We start from the raw sequence: 27247 nt of genomic DNA, 5'->3' as shown, positions 1-27247 counted from the left end.
GGTGGAAGGATGTGCACTGACCTATAATTGTTAACTTAACATATGTCATATGGTCTCAGATAGAAAAAACAAAAGACATGCTATATGATAGATTTTTATTAAACAACATAAAGATCTGATACATTAAGCTATTGATACATTTATAATATTCCATATTCATCAAAACAACACCTTTTTCAGAACTTACAAAAAATCAAGGTTTAAAAATTGAGCAAAATAGTCTGGAAAAGAAATGTTATTGCCCTTGTGTTAAACCAGTTATCAAATTATCAAGCTTTTAAAAAGGTCAAAAGTATTCTTGAAAAAATATTCATTACCCCTTGTATCATATCCAAAAGACAAGCTTAAAAAATGGCACAAAATATTCAGGAAATAAAAAGTCATTATCCCTTCTACCATACTCAAATCTCAATCTTCAAAAAGCTCGAAAATATTCTTGAAAAAATATTCATTAACCTTTGTATCATACCAAATAACAAGCTTTTAAAGGCTAAAAATGATTTGGAAAAATATTCATTACCCCTTCTATCATACCCAAATATCAAGCTTTAAAACCAACCATGCAAGGGCTGTATAGCCAGTCATAGTCCTTAAAAACTTCCATCATCAAGCTTAAAACGGGCTCAAAATATTCTGGAAAAAAATATAAATCACTCTTGTATCATATCAAAATATCATGCTTAAAAAAGGCTACAAATTTTCATTTCCAAAATAGTAAGGAGGCTCGAGGGTACAAACATTTCATCATAATTTTAAACATTCTTTTTTTCATTACAAATTTTATTATTACACTATTAGTTGTAACTTTAAGATATGGTACAAAAATAAACCAAAACCAGATGCTCCGCAGGGCGTAGCTTTATACGACCGCAGAGGTTGAACCCTGAACGGTTGGGGCAAGTATGGACACAACATTCAAGCTGGATTCAGCTCTAAATTTGGATTGTGATTAAATAGTTGACACAGCATAGGTTTCTGACACAGAATGAATGTGTTCTAATGAACTTAAAATTTTTGTTTTCTCTTAGAGCAATTCACTATGCTGTTGAATATTAATCCTCTCAAACAAGAATGTGTCCTCAGTACACGAATGCCCCACTCGCACTATCATTTTCCATGTTCAGTGGACCGTGAAATTGGGGTAAAAACTCTAATTTGGCATTAAAATTAGAAAGATCATATCATAGGGGACATGTGTACTAAGTTTGAAGTCGATTGGACTTAAACTTCATCAAAAACTACCTTGACCAAAAACTTTAACCTGAAGCGGGACAGACGGACAGACGAACGGACGGCAACGAACGGACAGACGGACGGACGGACGGACGCACAGACCAGAAAACATAATGCCCCTCTACTATCGTAGGTGGGGCATAAAAATGTTTGAAGAAATTTTCTTTTTTATTTATGAAATTTCAAATGAGAAAAATTGAACCCAATTTTTTTAATCACATCCCCCTTTCCCTTATTCCAAAACTAATCTCAATTAAAATTTCTAATGGAGTTTGCAACAATAACTACTCATTTAAATACATCATAAAATATTAAGATGTAAAAAAAACTGCTTGTTATCACTGAATGTTATTTATTATAATTTATCAGTTGGTAGTAAAAAGTGAATATACATTGTATATTGTATATAACAAAGATTTAAGTTGATTCTGGACAAAGAAAGATAACTCCAATTAAAAAAAAATCTTGCTATTGCACAATATTTTGCAATTATATATTTCTTGCTTACTATTCTGGACAAAGAAAGATAACTCTAATTAAAAAAAAATTTGCTATTTCACAATATTGTGCAATTAGATATTTCTTGCCATTGCGCAATACTGTGCAATTGAAAAGACTTGCTATTGCACAATACTTAATATAATAATTTTAGATCCTGATTTGGACCAACTTGAAAACTGGGCCCATAATAAAAAATCTAAGTACATTTTTGGATTCAGCATATCAAAGAACCCCAAGATTTCAATTTTTGTTGAAATCAGACTAAGTTTAATTTTGGACCCTTTGGACTTCAGTGTAGACCAATTTGAAAACAGGACCAAAAATGAAGAATCTACATACACAGTTAGATTTGGTATATCAAAGAACCCCATTTATTCAATTTTTGATGAAATCAAACAAAGTTTAATTTTGGACCCCGATTTGGACCAACTTGAAAACTGGGCCAATAATCAAGAATCTAAGTACATTTTTAGATTCAGCATATCAAAGAACCTAACTGATTCATTTTTTGTCAAAATCAAACTAAGTTTAATTTTGGACCCTTTGGACCTTAATGTAGACCAATTTGAAAACGGGACCAAAAGTTAAGAATCTACATACACAGTCATGACAGTTAGATTCTGCATATCAAAGAACCCCAATTATTCAATTTTGATGAAATCAAACAAAGTTTAATTTTGGACCCTTTGGGCCCCTTATTCTGTTGGGACCAAAACTCCCAAAATCAATACCAACCTTCCTTTTATGGTCATAAACCTTGTGTTTAAATTTCATAGATTTCTATTTACTTATACTAACGTTATGGTGCGAAAACCAAGAAAAATGCTTATTTGGGTCCCTTTTTGGCCCCTAATTCCTAAACTGTTGGGACCTAAACTCCCAAAATCAATACCAACCTTCCTTTTGTAGTCATTAACATTGTGTTTAAATTTCATTGATTTCTATTTACTTAAACTAAAGTTATTGTGCGAAAACCAAGAATAATGCTTATTTGGGCCCTTTTTTGGCCCCTAATTCCTAAACTGTTGAAACCTAAACTCCCAAAATCAATCCCAACCGTTCTTTTGTGGTCATAAACCTTGTGTCAAAATTTCATAGATTTCTATTAACTTAAACTAAAGTTATAGTGCGAAAACCAAGAAAATGCTTATTTGGGCCCTTTTTGGCCCCTTATTCCTAAAATGTTGGGACCAAAACTCCCAAAATCAATACCAACCTTCCTTTTGTGGTCATAAACCTTGTGTTAAAATTTCATAGATTTCCATTCACTTTTACTAAAGTTAGAGTGCGAAAACTAAAAGTATTCGGACGCCGGACGACGACGACGACGCCAACCTGATAGCAATATACGACGAAAAATTTTTCAAATTTTGCAGTCGTATAAAAAACTGTTGTGCTTTGGCCCCAGATGACTTTTAAAATGTTTACATTGTTGAAAAAGCTCCAAATTATCTCCCTTTGGTGCAAAAATGGCATTTTTTTTTCATTAAAATTGAAATATCTTTTTTAACTCATCAGTAACCTATATTTTTTTTTCATATAAGCTGTATTTAAAAAAATAGTAAAATTTAAGCTATTTCTGGAATTTTGTTCTTTTTTTATTTTGATAATACCTCTATTTCTCTATTCTAAAAAAATCCTATATTTAAAAAAAAAAAAAAATTACGCCTGTGAGCCCCCTTAAGCTTTAAAACAGACCCAAAATATTCTTAAAAAAAATTAAAATCTACCCTTGAATCATATCCAAAAATCAAGCTTAAAAAAGGCCTAAAATACATTCAAGAAAAATATTCATTACCCCTTTTTATCATAACATCACAGATGTTTAGGTTTTGATTATAATGAACACAAAACGTAAAAATTATGACTAGGTGATTATTTACAAACATAAAACAAAGTGTATACTTGTGTATATATATAAAAGTTTGTAACAAAATAAGCATAACAAATTAAAGAACCTTAGTGAGCACGCTCACATACCCCACATCCCCACATTGTCATCGGAGAAACTTAATAAGTATAAGAAAAAAAAATTGTATAAGAAAAATTATTTAATAATAATTTCCTGTTAATATACACATCCACATAGTATGTCCTTATTATCTACCAAATTTCATGAAATTCTGTAGTGTGTTTTCAGAGGAGTTGAGATGACAAACGGTTGCAGAAGTACATTGAAGCAAATAAGTTCAAAGGGGCGTAACTCCTAAAAATAAAATTGAATCGTAATTTCCCGTCGATATGCACAACTACATAGTATGTCCTTATTATCTGAAAAGGTTTCATGAAATTCTGTTGTGTAGTTTCAGAGGAGTTGCGATGACAAACTGTTGCAGTAGTACATTGAAGCAAATAAGTTCAAAGGGGCGTAACTCCTAGAAATAAAATTGAATCGTAATTTCCCGTCGATATGCACAACTACATAATATGTCCTTTTCATATAAAAAGATTTCGTGAAATTCTGTTGTGTGGTTTGAGAGGAGTTGCGATGACAAACTGTTGCAGTAGTACATTAAAGTAAATAAGTTCAAAGGGGCGTAACTCCTAGAAAAAAAACTGAATCACAATTTCTTGTTGATATGCACAACTACATAGTATGTCCTTATTATCTGAAAAGGTTTCGTGAAATTCTTTTGTGTGGTTTGAGAGGAGTTGCGATGACAAACTGTTGCAGTAGTACATTAAAGTAAATAAGTTCAAAGGGGCGTAACTCCTAGAAAAAAAATTGAATCGCAATTTCCCGTCGATATGAACAACTACATAGTATGTCCTTATTATCTGAAAAGGTTTCGTGAAATTCTGTTGTGTGATTTGAGAGGAGTTGCGATGACAAGAAACAGGACTGACGGACGGACGGACTGACGGACGGACTGACGGACGGACGGACGGACGGGTCAAAAACATTATACCCTCCGCAACTTCGTTGCATGGGGTATAATAAGTACTGATATAACATATCTGTTAAGACCACATGGCTTTAACAAACATTAATGCTACTTATAATATCAACAAAATAGTATGGTAATAATAATATCTATTGTCAGATCTTATCTTGATTGCTGTAAATAAAATAAAAAAGAGAAAAATTCACATTATCAAAATGTTAAACAAAACTTCAGTACAAAATCATTAAAATGCATAAAAAATATGGATAAAGACTTTGCAATTGTAAAATGATGTACTTTTACATTGGTTAGTATATAGAAAAGACCTTTGTTAATGTGCATGTTAATCCTAATGCACAGAGGTAAAACATGTGCATAACTTGATAAACATAAAGTAATACTTAAGTAACTGTAAAAATACATCATCATAGTGAGACATTATATTTACTTTGTTTTAATTACATATTCAAAAAAATGCACATATTGTGTGAATCTTAAAATATACTGTTGTGTAGTCAATCACTATGTCCTGAAAGAGGATTATGCATTTTTCACTTTTGACGAGATCAGAGTTGCCAATTTTTATTATTACTTTCAGGGATAATTTTTTTTAATGAATTATATTATAGGACCCAGATAAATCAAACAAAAATTATCAGTTATTTCTTAAATAATTGCAAGAAAAAATACTTCATGCGTGTATATAAAAATATTGTTGTAGACAGCCTTTCACTGATTTGCATAATCATAACCAAACCATAATAAATATTAACTTCATGCAGTTGAAAAATATTGTCAAAGAAAGATAAATGCAACCATTAATCTATAAGAAAAAAATTAAGCTGATGTTAAAAATATTAAAAAAACGTACAATATGTTATAGAGATGTAAAAATACATTATTTTAATAAAATATAGTCATACACAATATCACATTACAGTTTTGATCTATTTTATTTGGCAAAAAAAATTGTTTACCCTGATTTTTTGTTCATGTACAAATGTAAAAAACATTAAAATTCTCTGATTAACACAAGCAAATTGAAAGATTGTGTCAGATTACAAATATGTGAAAAGTCACATGTTTATAGAAAACAGATATCAAGCAAACAATATACTACAAACATCTCTTTCTCTCTATCAATAACTTTCGTTTTCTACTTAAACATAACAATCGCTCATTAAACATAACAATCGCTCATTAAACATAACAATCGCTCATTAAACATAACAATCGCTCATTAAACATAACAATCACTCATTAAACACAATAATCGCTCATTAAACATAGCAATCGCTCATTAAACATAACAATCACTCATTAAACAAAACAATCACTCATTAAACATAACAATCGCTCATTAAACATAGCAATCACTCATTAAACATAACAATCGCTCATTAAACATAGCAATCACTCATTAAACACAACAATTGCTCATTAAACATAACAATCGCTCATTAATCATAACAATCACTCATTAATCATAACAATCACTCATTAAACATAACAATCACTCATTAAACACAACAATCACTCATTAAACATAACAATCACTCATTAAACATAACAATCACTCATTAAACATAGCAATCACTCATTAAACATAACAATCACTCATTAAACATAGCAATCACTCATTAAACATAACAATCACTCATTAATCATAACAATCGCTCATTAAACATAACAATCACTCATTAAACATAACAATCGCTCTTTAAACATAACAATCACTCATTAATCATAACAATCACTCATTAATCAATAACAATAACATCACAGTCCTCTGTAGAACGACTAGAATGTTTGGATGGAGAAGATCTAGCCTTTTTAGTGAAACTTGTATGTTCAATGTCAAACATTTGTTTAGAACTGCTAGCATGTTTAAATGGAGAAGATCTAACTTTTGGGGTGAAAGCAGTATGGTCATCATTATCATATATTTGATTAGAACTGCAAGCATGTTTACCGGTAGCTATAGCAGATCTAGTCTTTTTTGGTCTGGTGATAGTTATATGGTCAATATCCTCCTCTGAAGAACTTCCAGTATGTTTAACTGGAGGGGTTGGTGACCTCCTAGCTTTTTTTGGTCTGGTGATAGTTATATGGTCAATATCCTCCTCTGAAAAACTTTCAGTATGTTTAACTGGAGGGGTTGGTGACCTCCTGGCTTTTTTAGTGATTGCAAAACAGTCTGTAATAGATCTCTGTCCCTTATTACTTTTGGTATCTTTTCTCTTCTTTCCTAAAATAAAATGCAAATCATGTTATTGTGAAAAATTTTCATAATCATATGCATGTAACAAGATCATATGCCATCAGAGGAGGTCTTTTAAACAATTAAGAAATAACCCCTAAGTTTTGATACTGTGGATCCATTTATTTTTGTAGGTATCATAGGTATTAATTTTTGTGGATTGCTGAAAACTTACAATTTTGTGTCTGTATGTAAAGCCTACTGAAAAAAAGCTATTTGTTGAACATTTGAATTCGTGGTTCACCTCTACCCATGAAACCCACGAAAAATTGGTATCCAACAAATAATAATGAATCCACAGTAGTCAGAATATTTAGATTTCCTGGTAGCTTGAACATTTCTAGGGGAAACCTGATCTTATAATTTAGTTATTCCCTTCTGATATATTTATATGTTGTATCAAAATTGAAGACAGAATTATAACCCTACATTGAATGTGTTTATACAAGAGTCGATACAATTATTTACAAATGTTATATCCTATGTTATATGACTGCATTATCATTTAATCCTGTTGTACCACAGATAATAATTGAAGTCATATATTCAATCAAACTTCCTCTTAAATTTTCAACATATAATGGTTTACCATAAATTATCTTAATCTAATAGAACATGCTTTAACATTTGAATTATGATAAGAAAGTTTTCTCTATTATATGTCACCATACAAACAAACCAAATTTTATTTTGGGCCTATCCTTGGTGGGTGAGCGTGCAGCATAAACAGAGTTTCTCACAAGAAGAACATGCAACATATCAATAACAGTATTTTTTCTTCTCTTTTTTTTCTTGTGTACTTATTTCAGAAATTGACCACCATTACACATGTTAAAACTGTACGGTGTGAGCCAAGGTTCTGAATTGAAAATCGTACTTAGACCTATGATGGTATACTTTTACAAATTGTGACTTTGATGGAGAGTTGACTTGTTGGCACTCATACCACATTTTCTTATATCTATTGTTGATTTAATATAAAATGCATGAGCTTGAATAAATAAAATGGTGAAATGGTTTAAAAATCAAAACTATATCAAACCTTTTTTATTGGCATTCTTTTCTTCAAGTTTTTGTGCCTTTTCTTCTTCTTTTCTCCTGTTAAATTCCTGTAACATACTGGGATAGTGTCTTGAGAAGTTTTCTTCTGATACTGTTATAACCTGAGAATTCTCTGTAACGTTATCAATGCCTGTTGGATATATAAACAAAATAGTTTGTAAGAAAGGCTTAATAACAAGTGTTCTAAGAATCAGTCAATTTTGTCAAAAATCAACCATACCTTCTAATTATATATATCAAAATTGACCATGTAGTTTTGATCAGTTTGTCCTTGTTATTTAGTATATATGGGGTTTTCAATATATTGTAAATGAATACAGATAGTTAAGGTGGATTTCAGCAATTTGATATAGTAAATCTGATGACGAAAAAATAATAACTGGTGGATTTGAGAGAAAGGTGAATTACTATTAAAATGTAACCAGATGCTCCGCAGGGCGTAGCTTTATACGACCGCAGAGGTTGAACCCTGAACGGTTGGGGCAAGTATGGACACAACATTCAAGCTGGATTCAGCTCTAAATTTGGATTGTGATTAAATAGTTGACACAGCATATGTTTCTGACACAGAATGAATGTGTTCTAATGAACTTAAAATTTTTGTTTTCTCTTAGAGCAATTCACTATGCTGTTGAATATTAATCCTCTCAAAAAAATGTTTGAAGAAATTTTCTTTTTTATTTATGAAATTTCAAATGAGAAAAATTGAACCCATTTTTTTTAATCACATCCCCCTTTCCCTTATTCCAAAACAAATCTCAATTAAAATTTCTAATGGAGTTTGCAACAATAACTACTCATTTAAATACATCATAAAATATTAAGATGTAAAAAAACTGCTTGTTATCACTGAATGGTAAACATTATTTTAATTTATCAGTTGGTAGTAAAAAGTGAATATACATTGTATATTGTATATAACAAAGATTTAAGTTGATTCTGGACAAAGAAAGATAACTCCAATTAAAAAAAAATCTTGCTATAGCACAATATTTTGCAATTAGATATTTCTTGCTTACTATTCTGGACAAAGAAAGATAACTCTAATTAAAAAAAAATTTGCTATTTCACAATATTGTGCAATTAGATATTTCTTGCCATTGTGCAATACTGTGCAATTGAAAAGACTTGCTATTGCACAATACTTAATATAATAATTTTAGATCCTGATTTGGACCAACTTGAAAACTGGGCCCATAATCAAGAATCTAAGTACATTTTTAGATTCAGCATATCAAAGAACCTAACTGATTCATTTTTTGTCAAAATCAAACTAAGTTTAATTTTGGACCCTTTGGACCTTAATGTAGACCAATTTGAAAACGGGACCAAAAGTTAAGAATCTACATACACAGTCATGACAGTTAGATTCGGCATATCAAAGAACCCCAATTATTCAATTTTGATGAAATCAAACAAAGTTTAATTTTGGACCCTTTGGGCTCCTTATTCTGTTGGGACCAAAACTCCCAAAATCAATACCAACCTTCCTTTTATGGTCATAAACCTTGTGTTTAAATTTCATAGATTTCTATTTACTTATACTAACGTTATGGTGCGAAAACCAAGAAAAATGCTTATTTTGGTCCCTTTTTGGCCCCTAATTCCTAAACTGTTGGGACCTAAACTCCCAAAATCAATACCAACCTTCCTTTTGTAGTCATTAACATTGTGTTTAAATTTCATTGATTTCTATTTACTTAAACTAAAGTAATTGTGCGAAAACCAAGAATAATGCTTATTTGGGCCCTTTTTTGGCCCCTAATTCCTTAACTGTTGAAACCAAAACTCCCAAAATCAATCCCAACCGTTCTTTTGTGGTCATAAACCTTGTGTCAAAATTTCATAGATTTCTATTAACTTAAACTAAAGTTATAGTGCGAAAACCAAGAAAATGCTTATTTGGGCCCTTTTTGGCCCCTAATTCCTAAAATGTTGGGACCAAAACTCCCAAAATCAATACCAACCTTCCTTTTGTGGTCATAAACCTTGTGTTAAAATTTCATAGATTTCCATTCACTTTTACTAAAGTTAGAGTGCGAAAACTAAAAGTATTCGGACGACGACGACGACGACGACAACGACGACGACGCCGACGCCAACGTGATAGCAATATACGACGAAAAATTTTTCAAATTTTGCGGTCGTATAACAACTAAGCATTGTTCAGGTAACTTTCATTAATATATCAATGTCAGACTTAAAATGATCTTCAAAACAGCTTTGATAAAATCCAACAAGAAATAAACCCGAACTATTTCACACTGATTCCTAGGTAAATCAGGATGTCTATAGGTTGACTGACTGTTCATAATGCAAAATGCAACTCTCTTGAAAGTTTTGAAAGTTTTGAAAACTATCAAAAACACCATTATGTTCTATAATACCCAGTTTTAATGAATTATAATAAAAAAAAAACAGAATTTCTTAAAATAAAAAATGAATTAACCCTTTTGGGGATTTCTATTCACAATTTTCTTACAAAATACCATTTCATTGACAACTTGTGGTTTATTTTTTTATAAAAATTTTAAATTGCCCCCCTGCCCGTTAACTTTAATGGCTGATCATTGTAAAGTGTTAAAATCAATGAAGATAGTAATACATACTTAGCTTCTTCCATTCAACAATAACAGAAGGAGTCTTTTTCAATGTACTCTTTTTTACAATTCTGAAGAAAAAAAAAGATGAAAAATATCAAAAAACTATTATATACATTGTATTATTAAACTGATATGTTTTTTTAAGAATTGGAATCATTTACTTCATAAGAACTTTGAGTAATAAGGCAACTTTACAACAAGTTGAATAAAGAATTTACAAGATTGTTCTATTTCAAAATGCTAATAACATAATCATAAATATAACAAGTGATTTTGCTAGCGCTCGTCACTTTCGTAATTTATGAAAGGGTTTTGGCATTGACGAAAGTATTTCAAATCAATTTTGTCAGTTAAATTTTGAAAGTGTAAAATATTTTCGTATTAAAATACCTTACTATAAATCTACATGTCTTTATGTTTGTGACAAGTTTATGACCCCCAGGTAATTAACATTTACAACAGGTGTTACAAGTTGTGATTACAACTAATCCGCTTATCGCCATCAGATGGGTCACTAATCCGTTAATTATTAATAAACCTCATAATTGACCATCATAATTATTTCTCCAGGCATATCAGTCAGTTAGAATTTCAACAACCAGGCTTATAGTTTCATCATTTGACGAAATTGTTACCCCTGGACAGTTCGCATTTGAATTTCAATATTTCTCAAACAATCACAATTTCAAGTTTTTTTGATGTAGATTCGTCATTCATACCCCTTTTCGTCATAATTAATATAAATTGCCATCAAAAACTTTCGACAATTTCTATTTAAAATATAGAACTTTATTCAAAACGTTCAGAGGAAGTCTTCACGAGTAAACAGGTGCTTCCTGTACTGTGTGCTTAGCATGCGTGAAAGTATTCCTATTTATGGACCCTGATTAAAACTGATTAAAAACGTAAAATACCAAATCTTTTAGAATCAATTAAACAAGAGAGCCAAATATATATCTTTTACTAAAAGAAATTAAACCAAAAAATGATAACTTTCTGATGAATCCGGACTCGTTTTGAATTTATCATCCACATGTCACTTCCCATTTTCGTTTCATTTTAAAACCGAAAGTTGTAAACATGATCTATTCTTGATTTGTTAACAACCTTCTTTCAGTGGTTATACTCGTTCCAAAATGGATTTTATACAGTTCCAACTTTATAGAAACGATTTCCAAATATCAATTTAGACATTTTATAAGGATAATGATCATGCAGTGATACAATCATTGCAAGTAAATTTCTGCTGTGATTCCTTGTTTGACCTTGTTTAAAAAAATGAATCCAACTTTTGTTTATCAGGAATGTCCTCTGGAACAAACTGAAGAGAAATTGTGAACTAAGTTTCCACATCCCATGTCAGAATCTTTCATAATAAGGGCCAATACAGTCAAATCATACAATACTGATTGCCAATCATGCCTAAGTCCTTTAAAATCTGACAAAGTCAAAGATGAAGGCAAACTAGTAATATAAATCCTTGGTCTCTTGCTGTTACACAAAAAATAGGTTGATTTTCATAGCGCACAAAAGTGACTAAAGCCCTCAAAATCCTGGCTAAAACCCTGTATATAACATGACTAAATCATACCTAAATGTGAAAAAGAAGAAAACTTTTCCCACCATAATTATAGGACGTCAAGTTGAAATATCTCAAAATTCACTCATTAAACACAACAATTGCTCATTAAACATAACAATCGCTCATTAATCATAACAATCACTCATTAATCATAACAATCACTCATTAAACATAACAATCACTCATTAAACACAACAATCGCTCATTAAACATAACAATCGCTCATTAAACATAACAATCACTCATTAATCATAACAATCGCTCATTAAACATAACAATAATTAATAATCAAGAATCTAAGTACATTTTTAGATTCAGCATATCAAAGAACCTAACTGATTCATTTTTTGTCAAAATCAAACTAAGTTTAATTTTGGACCCTTTGGACCTTAATGTAGACCAATTTGAAAACGGGACCAAAAGTTAAGAATCTACATACACAGTCATGACAGTTAGATTCGGCATATCAAAGAACCCCAATTATTCAATTTTGATGAAATCAAACAAAGTTTAATTTTGGACCCTTTGGGCTCCTTATTCTGTTGGGACCAAAACTCCCAAAATCAATACCAACCTTCCTTTTATGGTCATAAACCTTGTGTTTAAATTTCATAAGATTTCTATTTACTTATACTAACGTTATGGTGCGAAAACCAAGAAAAATGCTTATTTTGGTCCCTTTTTGGCCCCTAATTCCTAAACTGTTGGGACCTAAACTCCCAAAATCAATACCAACCTTCCTTTTGTAGTCATTAACATTGTGTTTAAATTTCATTGATTTCTATTTACTTAAACTAAAGTAATTGTGCGAAAACCAAGAATAATGCTTATTTGGGCCCTTTTTTGGCCCCTAATTCCTTAACTGTTGAAACCAAAACTCCCAAAATCAATCCCAACCGTTCTTTTGTGGTCATAAACCTTGTGTCAAAATTTCATAGATTTCTATTAACTTAAACTAAAGTTATAGTGCGAAAACCAAGAAAATGCTTATTTGGGCCCTTTTTGGCCCCTAATTCCTAAAATGTTGGGACCAAAACTCCCAAAATCAATACCAACCTTCCTTTTGTGGTCATAAACCTTGTGTTAAAATTTCATAGATTTCCATTCACTTTTACTAAAGTTAGAGTGCGAAAACTAAAAGTATTCGGACGACGACGACGACGACGACAACGACGACGACGCCGACGCCAACGTGATAGCAATATACGACGAAAAATTTTTCAAATTTTGCGGTCGTATAACAACTAAGCATTGTTCAGGTAACTTTCATTAATATATCAATGTCAGACTTAAAATGATCTTCAAAACAGCTTTGATAAAATCCAACAAGAAATAAACCCGAACTATTTCACACTGATTCCTAGGTAAATCAGGATGTCTATAGGTTGACTGACTGTTCATAATGCAAAATGCAACTCTCTTGAAAGTTTTGAAAGTTTTGAAAACTATCAAAAACACCATTATGTTCTATAATACCCAGTTTTAATGAATTATAATAAAAAAAAAACAGAATTTCTTAAAATAAAAAATGAATTAACCCTTTTGGGGATTTCTATTCACAATTTTCTTACAAAATACCATTTCATTGACAACTTGTGGTTTATTTTTTTATAAAAATTTTAAATTGCCCCCCTGCCCGTTAACTTTAATGGCTGATCATTGTAAAGTGTTAAAATCAATGAAGATAGTAATACATACTTAGCTTCTTCCATTCAACAATAACAGAAGGAGTCTTTTTCAATGTACTCTTTTTTACAATTCTGAAGAAAAAAAAAAGATGAAAAATATCAAAAAACTATTATATACATTGTATTATTAAACTGATATGTTTTTTTAAGAATTGGAATCATTTACTTCATAAGAACTTTGAGTAATAAGGCAACTTTACAACAAGTTGAATAAAGAATTTACAAGATTGTTCTATTTCAAAATGCTAATAACATAATCATAAATATAACAAGTGATTTTGCTAGCGCTCGTCACTTTCGTAATTTATGAAAGGGTTTTGGCATTGACGAAAGTATTTCAAATCAATTTTGTCAGTTAAATTTTGAAAGTGTAAAATATTTTCGTATTAAAATACCTTACTATAAATCTACATGTCTTTATGTTTGTGACAAGTTTATGACCCCCAGGTAATTAACATTTACAACAGGTGTTACAAGTTGTGATTACAACTAATCCGCTTATCACCATCAGATGGGTCACTAATCCGTTAATTATTAATAAACCTCATAATTGACCATCATAATTATTTCTCCAGGCATATCAGTCAGTTAGAATTTCAACAACCAGGCTTATAGTTTCATCATTTGACGAAATTGTTACCCCTGGACAGTTCGCATTTGAATTTCAATATTTCTCAAACAATCACAATTTCAAGTTTTTTTTATGTAGATTCGTCATTCAAACCCCTTTTCGTCATAATTAATATAAATTGCCATCAAAAACTTTCGACAATTTCTATTTAAAATATAGAACTTTATTCAAAACGTTCAGAGGAAGTCTTCACGAGTAAACAGGTGCTTCCTGTACTGTGTGCTTAGCATGCGTGAAAGTATTCCTATTTATGGACCCTGATTAAAACTGATTAAAAACGTAAAATACCAAATCTTTTAGAATCAATTAAACAAGAGAGCCAAATATATATCTTTTACTAAAAGAAATTAAACCAAAAAATGATAACTTTCTGATGAATCCGGACTCGTTTTGAATTTATCATCCACATGTCACTTCCCATTTTCGTTTCATTTTAAAACCGAAAGTTGTAAACATGATCTATTCTTGATTTGTTAACAACCTTCTTTCAGTGGTTATACTCGTTCCAAAATGGATTTTATACAGTTCCAACTTTATAGAAACGATTTCCAAATATCAATTTAGACATTTTATAAGGATAATGATCATGCAGTGATACAATCATTGCAAGTAAATTTCTGCTGTGATTCCTTGTTTGACCTTGTTTAAAAAAATGAATCCAACTTTTGTTTATCAGGAATGTCCTCTGGAACAAACTGAAGAGAAATTGTGAACTAAGTTTCCACATCCCATGTCAGAATCTTTCATAATAAGGGCCAATACAGTCAAATCATACAATACTGATTGCCAATCATGCCTAAGTCCTTTAAAATCTGACAAAGTCAAAGATGAAGGCAAACTAGTAATATAAATCCTTGGTCTCTTGCTGTTACACAAAAAATAGGTTGATTTTCATAGCGCACAAAAGTGACTAAAGCCCTCAAAATCCTGGCTAAAACCCTGTATATAACATGACTAAATCATACCTAAATGTGAAAAAGAAGAAAACTTTTCCCACCATAATTATAGGACGTCAAGTTGAAATATCTCAAAATTGTTTTAAACTGTGTAACAATTTGGAAGCATGGCAGTATAATCAGGGGTTATTGAATCTTGAACAAACACAAAATGCATGTCAAAAGTGGGTCTTTCGGCATTAATTATTGTGAAACTTAACTTAATACTAAATGTTTGTAGAAGTATAATGATGAATTAACAAACCAATGTCTGAGGAACAGATTTAAAACACAAAACTTACAGGTATTTAAACTGGGTCTATAATCAGAACTACAACCATAACATTGTATGAAATTCCTTTTATGAGTATATGTTCATTTTACTACTGTTTAAAGATTACAGTGAAATCAGTTGACAGCAAAACTCTATGGTATTTCAATTCCTTTCATCCAATTGGTACCATATGTTTTAGAAATAAGATTACTCAAGAATATTTGTGGTGTGTCTTCAAACAACTGTTTTATTGATATAAGATTTCAGGTTATGTTGGGTTCAGTTTAGAAAGGTCTCCCTGTATCTTTTATTTAGTCATTTCACAGATAAATTTTTCTGCAGTAGTTGCTAATTAATCTTTTTATATGCATATACAATCTTTTTAATGTATTTCAAACCTTTGTGTAATTTCTTATTTAACCTTTACTAATACTCCTCAGAAGCAAGTCAAATATACTGAATATCATACCTTACAGGTTTTAGTTTTTCTGATACTGCCCATTCCATACCATTGACTTGAAGAATGACCAGAAGTTCAGATATTTTGTTGAAAAATTCTACATTTGTCCATCGTATCTGGTTTTGGAGAAAGGATTTCAGACTAGGTACATTGACTGGTTTCCATTTCAGCTGATGTGATGGTAATTCTTTAGTAGACTGTAGAAATTCATCAATTATCTGTAAAAAAGAATTTAAGATTTGTATTTTTTTTCAGTAAAAATTAAATGAAGAAGAGTTATTCTTTTGTTTTCATATGCTATATGATTAAAGGTAAATTTGTCATATGAATTATCAATGCCATAAAAGGTTATTGGTGTATCAGTAAAAAATATTTACATGGAAATATATAGATTTAAATGATCTAACAAATGTCTGTTAATAAAATCAACGGTACCAATTTTGTTGCACCAGATGCGCATTTCGACAATACATGTCTCTTCAGTGATGCTCGTGGCCAAAATATTTGAAATCCAAAGCTTATATAAAACATGAAGAGCTGCGCGAGGTGATGTAATTGTTCATGAAGGCAATACACAATGCAGGTTTTATTAACAAAGATCTACCATTTTTGTGTTTTCAGTGTTTATTTGATTATGTATAATTTATTTCCCTATCCTAAATTGTGAAAATTTGGCACTGACATTTTAATTTCAAGGGTTCAAGATACTAGAATGCTTGGAGCGACAAATACAATCTTGAACCTATTTTTGCTAATTTCCAACCGTGTAAACGTAATGTGATACTTGAGTTATCATCCAAATGCAATATTGCTGATCTAAAAGTAGAAAAACAACTTAATATTTCTATCAAAATAATAATTTGTTGGTCTATCTTGTAGGTATTTTTACTGCATCAGAAGCAGACAAAAAAGGGAAAACTAAAGATTGTGTCTTCTAATATCTATATGAATGACAATTAAAGAGTGCATTACATTGTATTATATAAATGTACCTACCATATGATTAGGAAAACCAGGATCTCTCAAGGCCTTTTCTCTCATATTCAACTCAAATTTATGGAAATCAACAGTACAACTATCACATGTACAGCTGACTTGATTATCTTGGTCACATGATTGTTCTGTGTCACATGGCACACAACCATTCTTAAAATGGTCAGGCTTAGTACCTGTTATGCAAAGCAAAATGTTAATATGGGTGACATAACAAAACAACCCTTTTTATCATAGTTGGAAAATTACAAAAATATACTGTGAATATTATAATGGAGTACAATTGAAGAACCATATTAATACATGTTTTTAAAATTGTTGAAAGCCCATCAGCTACTACAGGTGTAATACATGTACCACCAAATCTTAGTATTTCACATCCATTTGCATACGAAATAGGTTGAAAAAATATATTCCCTTAATTTTGACAGTTGTAGAAAATTAATCCTTTCACTGCTGTAAAACATTTCTGGGTCATAAACATATATCTTTGGTATTTCAAAGCACCATTATTATTTTATTTGGGGTTTCTATAGAATATTTTGGAAACTTGAGGTTACATGGTAACTAAAGCTTGTACACAGTTCAATAAGAGGTGAAACTGTGATTGGTTAACTTCCAATGATGGTTATTTTCTTATGTGCAATGAAATGTTATGTGAAATTTTGTCAATAGTACTAGACAGGATAAAACTTTACTCATGCCAAGTATTATTTATTTGAAACAAAGATAAATTCTACACATTTTATCTTTTAAAGTGCAATTTTAACAAAGACTAATACAGGAAAATCAATGGTGGTATTACACCTACAACTTTTCTTTATGTTACTGTAATGCCAGCAGAAGAGGTTAATTTAAAAAAAAAAATCATGACATATAGAACAAACTGCTAATAATTGCAAGTAACCAGTTCTTAAAGCATAACCCCCATTAACAATATACATATTTTTTTATTCTTTTTAAAACCTGCTTAAATATATATGGTCACTGAACATTTAATATAGACCAATCATGAACATTTAATATAGACCAATCATGAACATTTAATATAGACCAATCATGAACATTTAATATAGACCAATCATGAACATTTAATATAGACCAATCATGAACATTTAATATAGACCAATCATGAACATCATAATTAACCTGATGTAGAACACACTTGATCTCACTCAAAATTTTAAATTTCAAGACTATCATTAGATTCACTACCATTATCATCATATGACTATACACTATTCCTCCCAAATAATTGATTGAACTCTATCAAAGTCTTATAGGTGCTGATTAGAAATATATAATGTTTTATGGTATTTATTCATTTTTAGCTTTAATATATTTAGGTTGGAGCATTCCTGAGGATGGAAAGTCCAAAACAGCTCATCTGAAACAACATATAAAAATTGTTTTGTTTTTCTTCATAAATAAATTGTTGTCAATATATCTTATCAGACCGAATTATAGGAATCAGTAGACTGGTCAGTTTTCATCATAATATGGGCAAAGTACTTTTTAAAAACAATTTTAAACAAAACAAATTTTCCTTTAGAATAATGACATGCTCCACTTATCTCCATGACAATTTTTAGATCATACCTAGATGTTTACACACATTACAATGTGATGGTTTCTTCTGAGGACTTTCTCTAACTTTCTGTAAAGTCTTTAGTTCACTGTTTGTTCTCCAAGTCATGATCCTATGGGTAAAAACTATATTAAATCATCTGTGCATATATTTAAAATAAGATGTGGTTTGAGAAAACCGCTCGATAAAAAGCACCTTAATTACGACAAACACATAAAGAATTGGTTGATATCATATTAATAGCATGATCTGTTGTGCATCAATTCATGTGCAAAATACTTCAGACTAAAGAATAACAAAAATTCATGCCTGTCTGAAAAGAAGAGATTCTGGCCCTAATGTTGTGTAACTGTTGAATAAATGTTTCATGGCAACCCCTGTCATGTTATATTTTGAAATCTACAGAAACTTTGCATAATATCTGGGGTTTTTTTTAAAATAAATTCATTGGCTAAAGATGGAATACATTAAATTAGTATATTCAACTATGGACTTCATGTGCGCCCTACAGGATTATATAATCACTTGTTTGTGTTCTGCTTATTTTCATAATTCATATCAATTTATTAACTTATAAAGAATTGATTGTTGGCTTTTTCTGTCATTTTTTTTTTTTTTTAGTTGCTGTGAAAACACAATGAATTTAAAGAAACTTTGATGCACATTGAGAACACTTTGTATAGCTTACACTTAAAACATAATAAAGTAGATTCAGATATATTAGGGTGCATTCATTATTCAATTGTTGAACAAAAAGCAAAAAATGCAAAAGTCATTATTGTGACGTCAGAAAATGAAAACAAGTTTTATATTTAACAAAACCTAACCTGTCACACTTTTCTAAAGATAAAAATATTCCATATGTTTCTATATAACAGCATTGGCATCTGATAACCAAAAACATTTCCTTCAAAATGTCTGTTTGAATTATTTTAGTGCATTTTATGTTATTACTTTAGCCATATACACCAAATAAACTGAAGTAAACCCAGTATTAATATTTAAGGTATTAAAACACATGTCTATCAGTAAATAAATTATTTTTGCAATTCCTCTTATTTTTATGTGGCTGTACCTCTTCAGTGGGTCAACACCTAACTTAGTACAGAGTTGTACAAATTCATAGGCTTTCTGTACACCAACACTTTGAACACCATCTTTATCATAATCACAGCCAGATAACATTGCCATGGCAATAAGGCCTCTTCTATCAACGTTTAGCTTCTTTTCTACTTCAATCATATCACAACAATCTACAGTACCAACCTGTAAAAAATACGAGGAAGTGGATGAAATTAAATGAATAGAAGTGGTCAAAACATCAAAATCAAGAAAAACTCCACTATTCTGTAAAGGATTATATAGGCACATAAGAGTCCACAAATCTAGCAAATTCTAAAAATATATTAGGCTTTGCAATTCACTATGTGCTCTATGTCTTGTGTAACTATTGTTGTATTGTCATATAACTATTATTTTATTTTAACTAATATAAAATTAAACTAAATACCTTGAATATGATAAGATTAAGATAGGGACATTTCCACCTGGTATAGCATTTGAATGAGTCTTCATTGAGAAACAAATTTAATGATCTTTAATCAGGTATTGTGTTTTTAAAAGAAAGTGACTTGTCTCTTATCAGTATTTTTTATTGCTGTAAGAAAAGGCCATAGAAAATTCACTGTTATCTACAAACTTGCACCTCTTTTATAAAAAAGAAGATTGTAAATTTGTAAAATGATAAAATACTCACATCCATTTTGAAGTTTCTATATACTTTCTGAGCACCATACAACAGGGAATCTCCATCAGATGTCAATACACCATCTACTATCTATTAAATCACAGAAATTAAGTTAGTCAACAAGGTATAGATCTGCTTATTGTGGATTACGTTTTTTTTTAAACTATTCTGCTTTATTGAATGATGTATAGACATGATAGATGTGTTTTTCTGGTGTACTTAATTATTCTGGATTATTCTTTAATTTCAACAGCATATATATGTCTATTTATAGCCACTTCAGCTCTATGATTCAGACACATTGTTAAATTTCACATACAAATATAATTTCAATGATGTTGACCATGTACTTGTACTAAAATAATTAATCACCCCAAAAAAAAGGTATACAACTGTTTTTTTTTATTTTATTACTCTGTATATTAATACAAAAATATAATTAATATGTTTTTCTACTCCAAGAATAGAGAAAGAAAAAATGTAATGAGTTATCTCCCTTTTATCAACTTGCCCGATAGGAGATGTTTAATAGCTGGATTCATTTAATTTCATATTACATTGGATTACTTTTCGTGGTTTTCGTGAGAACAAGTAAACCAAAAATTAGATGTTTAATGAATATCACATTTTACATACATGTAGGCTTGTACGCAGATTTTGTCAAAACCACAAAATTAAATATCCTTGAACATGCAAGTTTTCCTTAATCTACGAAAGTTGGTACCCACGAAAAATAAATGAATCCACAGCTACATGATTTACATGCTGCAATATACCAATAACAGTAAATGTGTTTAAATTATAGGCTTGCAACATACTTCGTTTCCTTACCTATTGTTCCTTGTATTGTCAGGCAATCGAAAGATGGAGAAGAAAACATTGGCCAACAATTGCAACAAAAAACTTTTTTATCATTAATATTATCAGTTGAGTGTATAAGGTAAAAATAGCAAACATTGTATTTTCATAACTACTCACTCCAGCATGATTTAGTTGAGCACACAAAGCCTCAGCTTCTCCTCCACTTTGTATACATGGTAAACCAAGCTTGTTAAACAACTCTCTGCACTTAAAATATACAAGCAATTATTTTTATAAGTCAGCTGATCAAGATGAAAAAAGAGCGAGGATTGAGACTCAAATATCTAGTTTAAGACTGGTTCATGTTCATATGCCTGTGCATAACTGTGTATCATCTAGTGATGTTTAAGTCAGGCCTTTAAATGGATCCATAATTTATCATCTCCCAAGTCAATCCATAACTTATAGACATACAATGTACAGACTGTTGATACATTTGTACCTTTATTTTGGCATTGCATAAGGACAGGTATGATCTTTTTATTAGTTGTTATTGACTTTGAAGAGGCTCTCAGTAACTGTATGCACTCTCAAATCTACATTTTGTGTCTCTTGTGATTTTGTAACTTGTAGTGTGATTTGTATAGATTTTTACAGCTTCTTCTTATGTTATACTTTGTAACTTGTGGTGTGATTTGTATAGATTTTTACAGCTTCTTCTTATGTTATACTTTGTAACTTGTGGTGTGATTTGTATAGATTTTTACAGCTTCTTCTTATGTTATACTTTGAAACCACTGCCAAAGGTTAAGTTACAGGTTAACCACACAACACTATTTTAGTGTCTCTCAGTCAGGAGCCTGTAATTTAGGGGTTGTCATATATTGCTGCATATCATATTTGTTTTTCAATAATTGGTTTTGGACAGAAATCAGACAGTCTGTTTTCGTGTTTTAATAAAATTCATGTCCTTTAATATCTTGTTATGCAGTATGGGTTTTGTTCATTGTAGAAGGCCATATGACAAATGATGACCCATTGTTGCTAATTTCTCCGACATTTGGTCTTGGGTAGAGAGTTGTCTCATTGGCAATCCTACACCATCTTCTAACTTCTATATAGTCTGCCATGTCTGATTGCTTGCCACCTTCATGTACTGAAGGGTTATTCAATTGAGGGTGTTTAACATCCTATTCAAAAACTTAAGCTACAAGTCAACTATTAACCCCGCCAAAGTCTGTATGTATGTACCTGTCCCAAGTCAGGAGCCTGTAATTCAGTGGTTGTGGTTTGTTTAAGTGTTACATATTTGTTTTTTCTTTCATTTTTTGTACATAAATTAGGCCGTTAGTTTTCTCATCTGAATTGTATTACATTGCCATTTCAGGGCCTTATATAGCTGACTTTTGCGGTATGGGCTTTGCTCATTGTTAAAGGCCGTTACGTACAGTGACCCATAGTTGTTAATTTCTGTGTCATGTTGGTCTCTTGTGGAGAGTTGTCTCATTGGCAATCATACAACATCTTCTTTTTTGTATATACTAGTAATTCAGGCTGAATGATGAGCTACATTTCGGCTACACAGTACACTCAAAACATACCAGTTAACAAAACAATTCAAAATCACTGTTAAGAAAATTTTAAATCATAATTAGATAGTTTATGTGAATTGATAAATATTATTATTGTCTCTTTATAGTTTTACCATCCATTATAAATACCTGTACAATGTCAGCATTGTCAGTACTTTGACAGTTATTTTAAATTTTATTTTATATTTCAATTCAATCTGTTGGTTAATAAAGTTTATTGTTTGAGTATTGACAAATGATGACCCGATTTCAGTTTTTATAGACTTCCCTTTTTTTAATTTACATTGGAGCTCAGTATTTTGTTCATACTTTTTTTAATTTACATTGGAGCTCAGTATTTTGTTCATACTTTTTTTAATTTACATTGGAGCTCAGTATTTTGTTCATACTTTTATGTCTTACTTTTTCTGATATAGTTTTCAATCCTATCCTATCCAAACTTGTGACTCTGTTTTTATTTCTTTGTGCCAAAGCTGCCTTTTTTATTGCTGGTGCTGTTCCATCTTCAACAAAAACCAGTTTGATTCCATGCTTCATAAAATATGTTGTTCTGTAATACAAGTTCCTGCAAAAAAAAAAACATTTAAGTTTTTTTATGCCTTTCTTAATATAAGAATATTTATCATTGAACTGATCCCTCTTATATTTGACTTTGTAAGGTGAATAAACCATCACAGACAAATCAACCAGTTGATCATGTAATCAAAATTTAACAGCTAAACACCAGAAATTTCCAAAATTGAAAAACAATAGCACTGATTTTAGATTGGATACCACTGTGGTCTGAGCAATAGGCTATATAGCACAGCGCTAAATACTGCAGCGCTAAAATGGCCTGGGAGGAACACTGTTTTAAGTCTATGTCGATAAAAGCAAATACATGTATAAGTTTATTTGATAATGAATTAAAGTTTAAAACAATTAGTTCAATCTGAATTGAAAAATATTCAATTCTAATTATATATATAAACATATACGTGCATGTACATTTTATCTCAATTTCAAGACTGCAGAGTTATGTATAAGGCTATTAAATAATTACTTGAGGTATAGATTTGGTATTGCTTGTGCGATTTGTATTTTCTTCAGTTCACAGATCCAGGAACTTAAATCTACTGCAATGGTTTGACCATGTAAACTGGAAACAGTTATATCATTCTGACAAGCATCCACCAACAAGGTCCATAGCTTTGTAACTCCCATTATTACACATCAATAGTTGAAACATGTTAAGTCATAAAAACTAGGAACAGGTTTACCATTCTGACATGCATCTGTCATCAAGTTTCATAGTGTTGTCACTCCCATATTGTTAACATCAAACGAAAGCAGGTGTGTACCTTAAACAGAGATGGGTCCGATTACTTTCAATGTAATTGATTAAATTACAATTACTTTGTCAATTGTACGATTAAATTAAATTAACGATTACATCATTTCTAAAAATATCTGATTAAATTAATGATTACATTGGCAAAGTAATTATGATTACATCTGATTACAATGAATAAGAAAATAACATTTTGGATGGTGTTAATGAATAAATGTTTAATATAGCTAGTATAGCAATTCTGAGAAAGGAATTTTTTTAATTAGGCCAACTAAAATTAATTAGTAGATTTTCATTCAAAGTTTTGAAAAAAATGGGGTGGGTGGGAGGATTTTATTTTTAAAAATTTATTTAATATGAAACCTTCTTGTGATGTGAACTTCATATATATGCAAGTGTTTAATTAGCTTATACAATGTACATGTGTAAACATGTATTAAGAATCTTACACAATTTTTTAAATTCGTAAAAAAATATCTCTGATTGGCAATGACTGTTCTAGATGCAATTGCTACTTTGGAAACCTATTTCCAGTAAACAGTAAAATCATGGAGAAATTCTCTTTTTCGTTGGACTACTTTTTAAGCGATGGTTTGTAGTCCCCATAAAATTATGCAAAAGCAATGGTATGCATACCAAGTATTATGAATGAAATGAGAACTTAAACAGTGTTGGTAATAGCAAGGATGTGCTTTTAAGATTCTCAAGTTATTCAAGACTGAAGCAAATATAATTACAATGTAAAACATGAAGTTGTTTAATGACTCTTTTAAGGGTATTTAAATTCAAATAGAATTGTTAAATGAAGTTGTAAATAAAATATAAGTACGGAAATCATTGCATTTTACATATGTCCAGTCCAATTAAATCCATACCAAAATTTGTTTATTTAAACAAAATGTTTGTTCAATTTTTATTTAGTTTGTGCTAATTAGATAAATTTTATCTTTTATCATATGTATTGCCCTACAGCTATGCTTAATTGGTAATTGCAATAAAAACAAACCTCAATTGTTCTCCTACCTGTCAATTCAAAGTTGACAACAATAACAATTTTAACAAAAAAAATATAATTCAGGGCTTATAAAATAAAGTCTTACTTGAATGTAACAGTTATTATCAAATATATATATATATATATATGTACATATGTAAATTGTGGATATATATACAATATCTCTTTTTAAAGGCCAGAGACATATAATTATAGTCAGGTAGTATATGTCTCTGCTTTGGCTAATGATGAATTTTCAATACTGTAACAGTTTATTTTTTTGATGATTAGTATGCAAATCAATTAGCATGCTTAAAGTAAACAAAAAGAATTTAACAGGTAAAATATTTAGTAAATATAAATAACAAAAAGGTTCATTTCTTGACATAAACACTGATTTAGATTTTTTTAATTGTAATCAGAATGTAATCATAAAGTAATCAGGATTACAGGGTATTTTGAAAAGTAATTGATTAAATTAAATTACATGTAATCAGATTAGAGGCTGATTAATGATTACACTGATTACTTGAAAAATTGTAATCAATTACAGCTGATTAACGATTACAATTACAATTACCCCAACTCTGACCTTAAAAAGTAAGGAAATAATTGAATTTGCGCTATTTTTAATTCTCTTCTTCTGTATTTTCTTTAAAAATAAGTAACAATAGGGTTATTGAGGAAAATGTATTCACAAATACAGGGGATGAGCCTATAGATAATTTTATATTATTGAAACAAATAACATGATCAAGAGTTCTTTTGTTTATAAATCTAATAATCCATGTGTTCTAACAAATGTACCTTAAACTCATTTCATACACTTCTTTACATGGGTCCTGAAGTTAGCTTCTTTTGAGAAATCGTTTACTTGAATTGAGAAGTCAACATTCACAATGTACATGTATATAAACAGTCATATATTTTTTTACCATCAACAGCATCAAGTGCTACCTTACCCAAAAGTACAGAGACACTGGTTTTACTCTTATCTGCGCAATTATTTGGAATTCATAACTATGGCTCTTTTTATTTTGCGTCCAAATGCAGCCATATACTCATACATACAACAATGTGTCTTGCAAAAATATTAGTGTGTTTACATTTTTGAAGCTAAAAATAATACCGGAAGTTAAGAAAACTGTGTAAAAACATTCAGGACGGTATAAATACGCTTTTCCGGAATAGATTACTGATTCATCTTCTACATCTACATAATACTTCTTAACTTCAATATGTTGAAGATTACAAGAAGGCAAATACTAGGGAAACAAATTAACTAAACATCTTTACAATAATTGCAAAAAACTCTTTTTTTTAAATTTTTGTATATAGATAAAAACATGGTTTGGTTTAGCAGTACATATGTGGTTTTGCACCAGACTTAAAAGCTTCTAAGTCTGGGCTACAGGCTACTTGGTATGGTAGGGAATTCCACAACCTTATTGTTCTAGGAAAAAATGAATATAAATGATAGTTTGTGGGAGAGAATGGCTGTATAAATTTATGTTCCTTAGATGGTATTAGGTATGTATTTACTGGGATGGAGACTAATTGGTGTTGGATTTTATATAGCATGGTGACGGATGCAAGATTTCTTCTTTGTTGTAATGTTGGCCATCTTAGATGTTCAAGTATGGCTGTTACACTGCTTTGATAGCTGTATTGGTTGAGTGTATACCTAGCAGCTCTTCTCTGTACCATTTCAATCAGTTTATGTATTTGTTGTTTCTGCCACGGGTCCCAGACGACACTACAGTATTCTATTTTTGGTCTTACGTATGTTTTGTAAATAGTTATCAAAGGTACCAGGATTATAATTTAGTACGCCAGACGCGCGTTTCGTCTACATAAGACTCATCAGTGACGCTCAAATCAAAAATATTTATAAACCCAAACAAGTACAAAGTTGAAGAGCTTTGAGGATCCAAAATGCCAAAAAGTTGTGCCAAATACGGCTAAGGTAATCTATGCCTGGGATAAGAAAATCCTTAGTTTTTCAAAAAGTTCAAAGTTTTGCATACAGGAAATTTATAAAAATGACATTATTGATATTCATGTCAACACCGAAGTGTTGACTACTGG

The 27247-nt window shown here is 30.5% G+C and overlaps 1 protein-coding gene across 2 annotated transcripts; it reads right to left on the bottom strand.

The window, feature by feature from the left end:
* Positions 1-83: 83 nt before the first annotated feature.
* On the bottom strand, positions 84-26287 carry LOC139519113 (flap endonuclease GEN homolog 1-like). 2 transcript variants are annotated; one of them, XR_011663518.1, is made up of 15 exons: positions 26122-26287; positions 23878-24175; positions 23238-23400; positions 21421-21510; positions 20452-20532; positions 19771-19961; positions 18707-18807; positions 17111-17283; positions 16124-16332; positions 10551-10612; positions 7922-8071; positions 6357-6867; positions 4680-5775; positions 3124-3692; positions 84-842 (listed from the first exon to the last, which is right to left on the bottom strand). XR_011663518.1 is itself a non-coding variant. In XM_071310931.1 (12 exons), exons 2-12 carry the CDS (start codon positions 24036-24038, stop codon positions 6380-6382), a joined length of 1869 nt encoding a protein of 622 aa, XP_071167032.1. In that variant the 5' UTR covers positions 24039-24175; positions 26122-26286; the 3' UTR covers positions 6344-6379. The 2 variants fall into 2 exon arrangements, 1 of the variants encoding a protein (XP_071167032.1); XM_071310931.1 differs by lacking the exons at positions 84-842; positions 3124-3692; positions 4680-5775; positions 10551-10612 and adding an exon at positions 13825-13886 and having other exon boundaries at positions 6344-6867; positions 26122-26286.
* Positions 26288-27247: the final 960 nt, after the last annotated feature.

The sequence above is a fragment of the Mytilus edulis genome, chromosome 4, assembly GCF_963676685.1.
Source record: "Mytilus edulis chromosome 4, xbMytEdul2.2, whole genome shotgun sequence".
NCBI lineage: Eukaryota > Metazoa > Mollusca > Bivalvia > Mytilida > Mytilidae > Mytilus > Mytilus edulis.
This window is presented reverse-complemented; position numbering and strand designations above follow the sequence as displayed.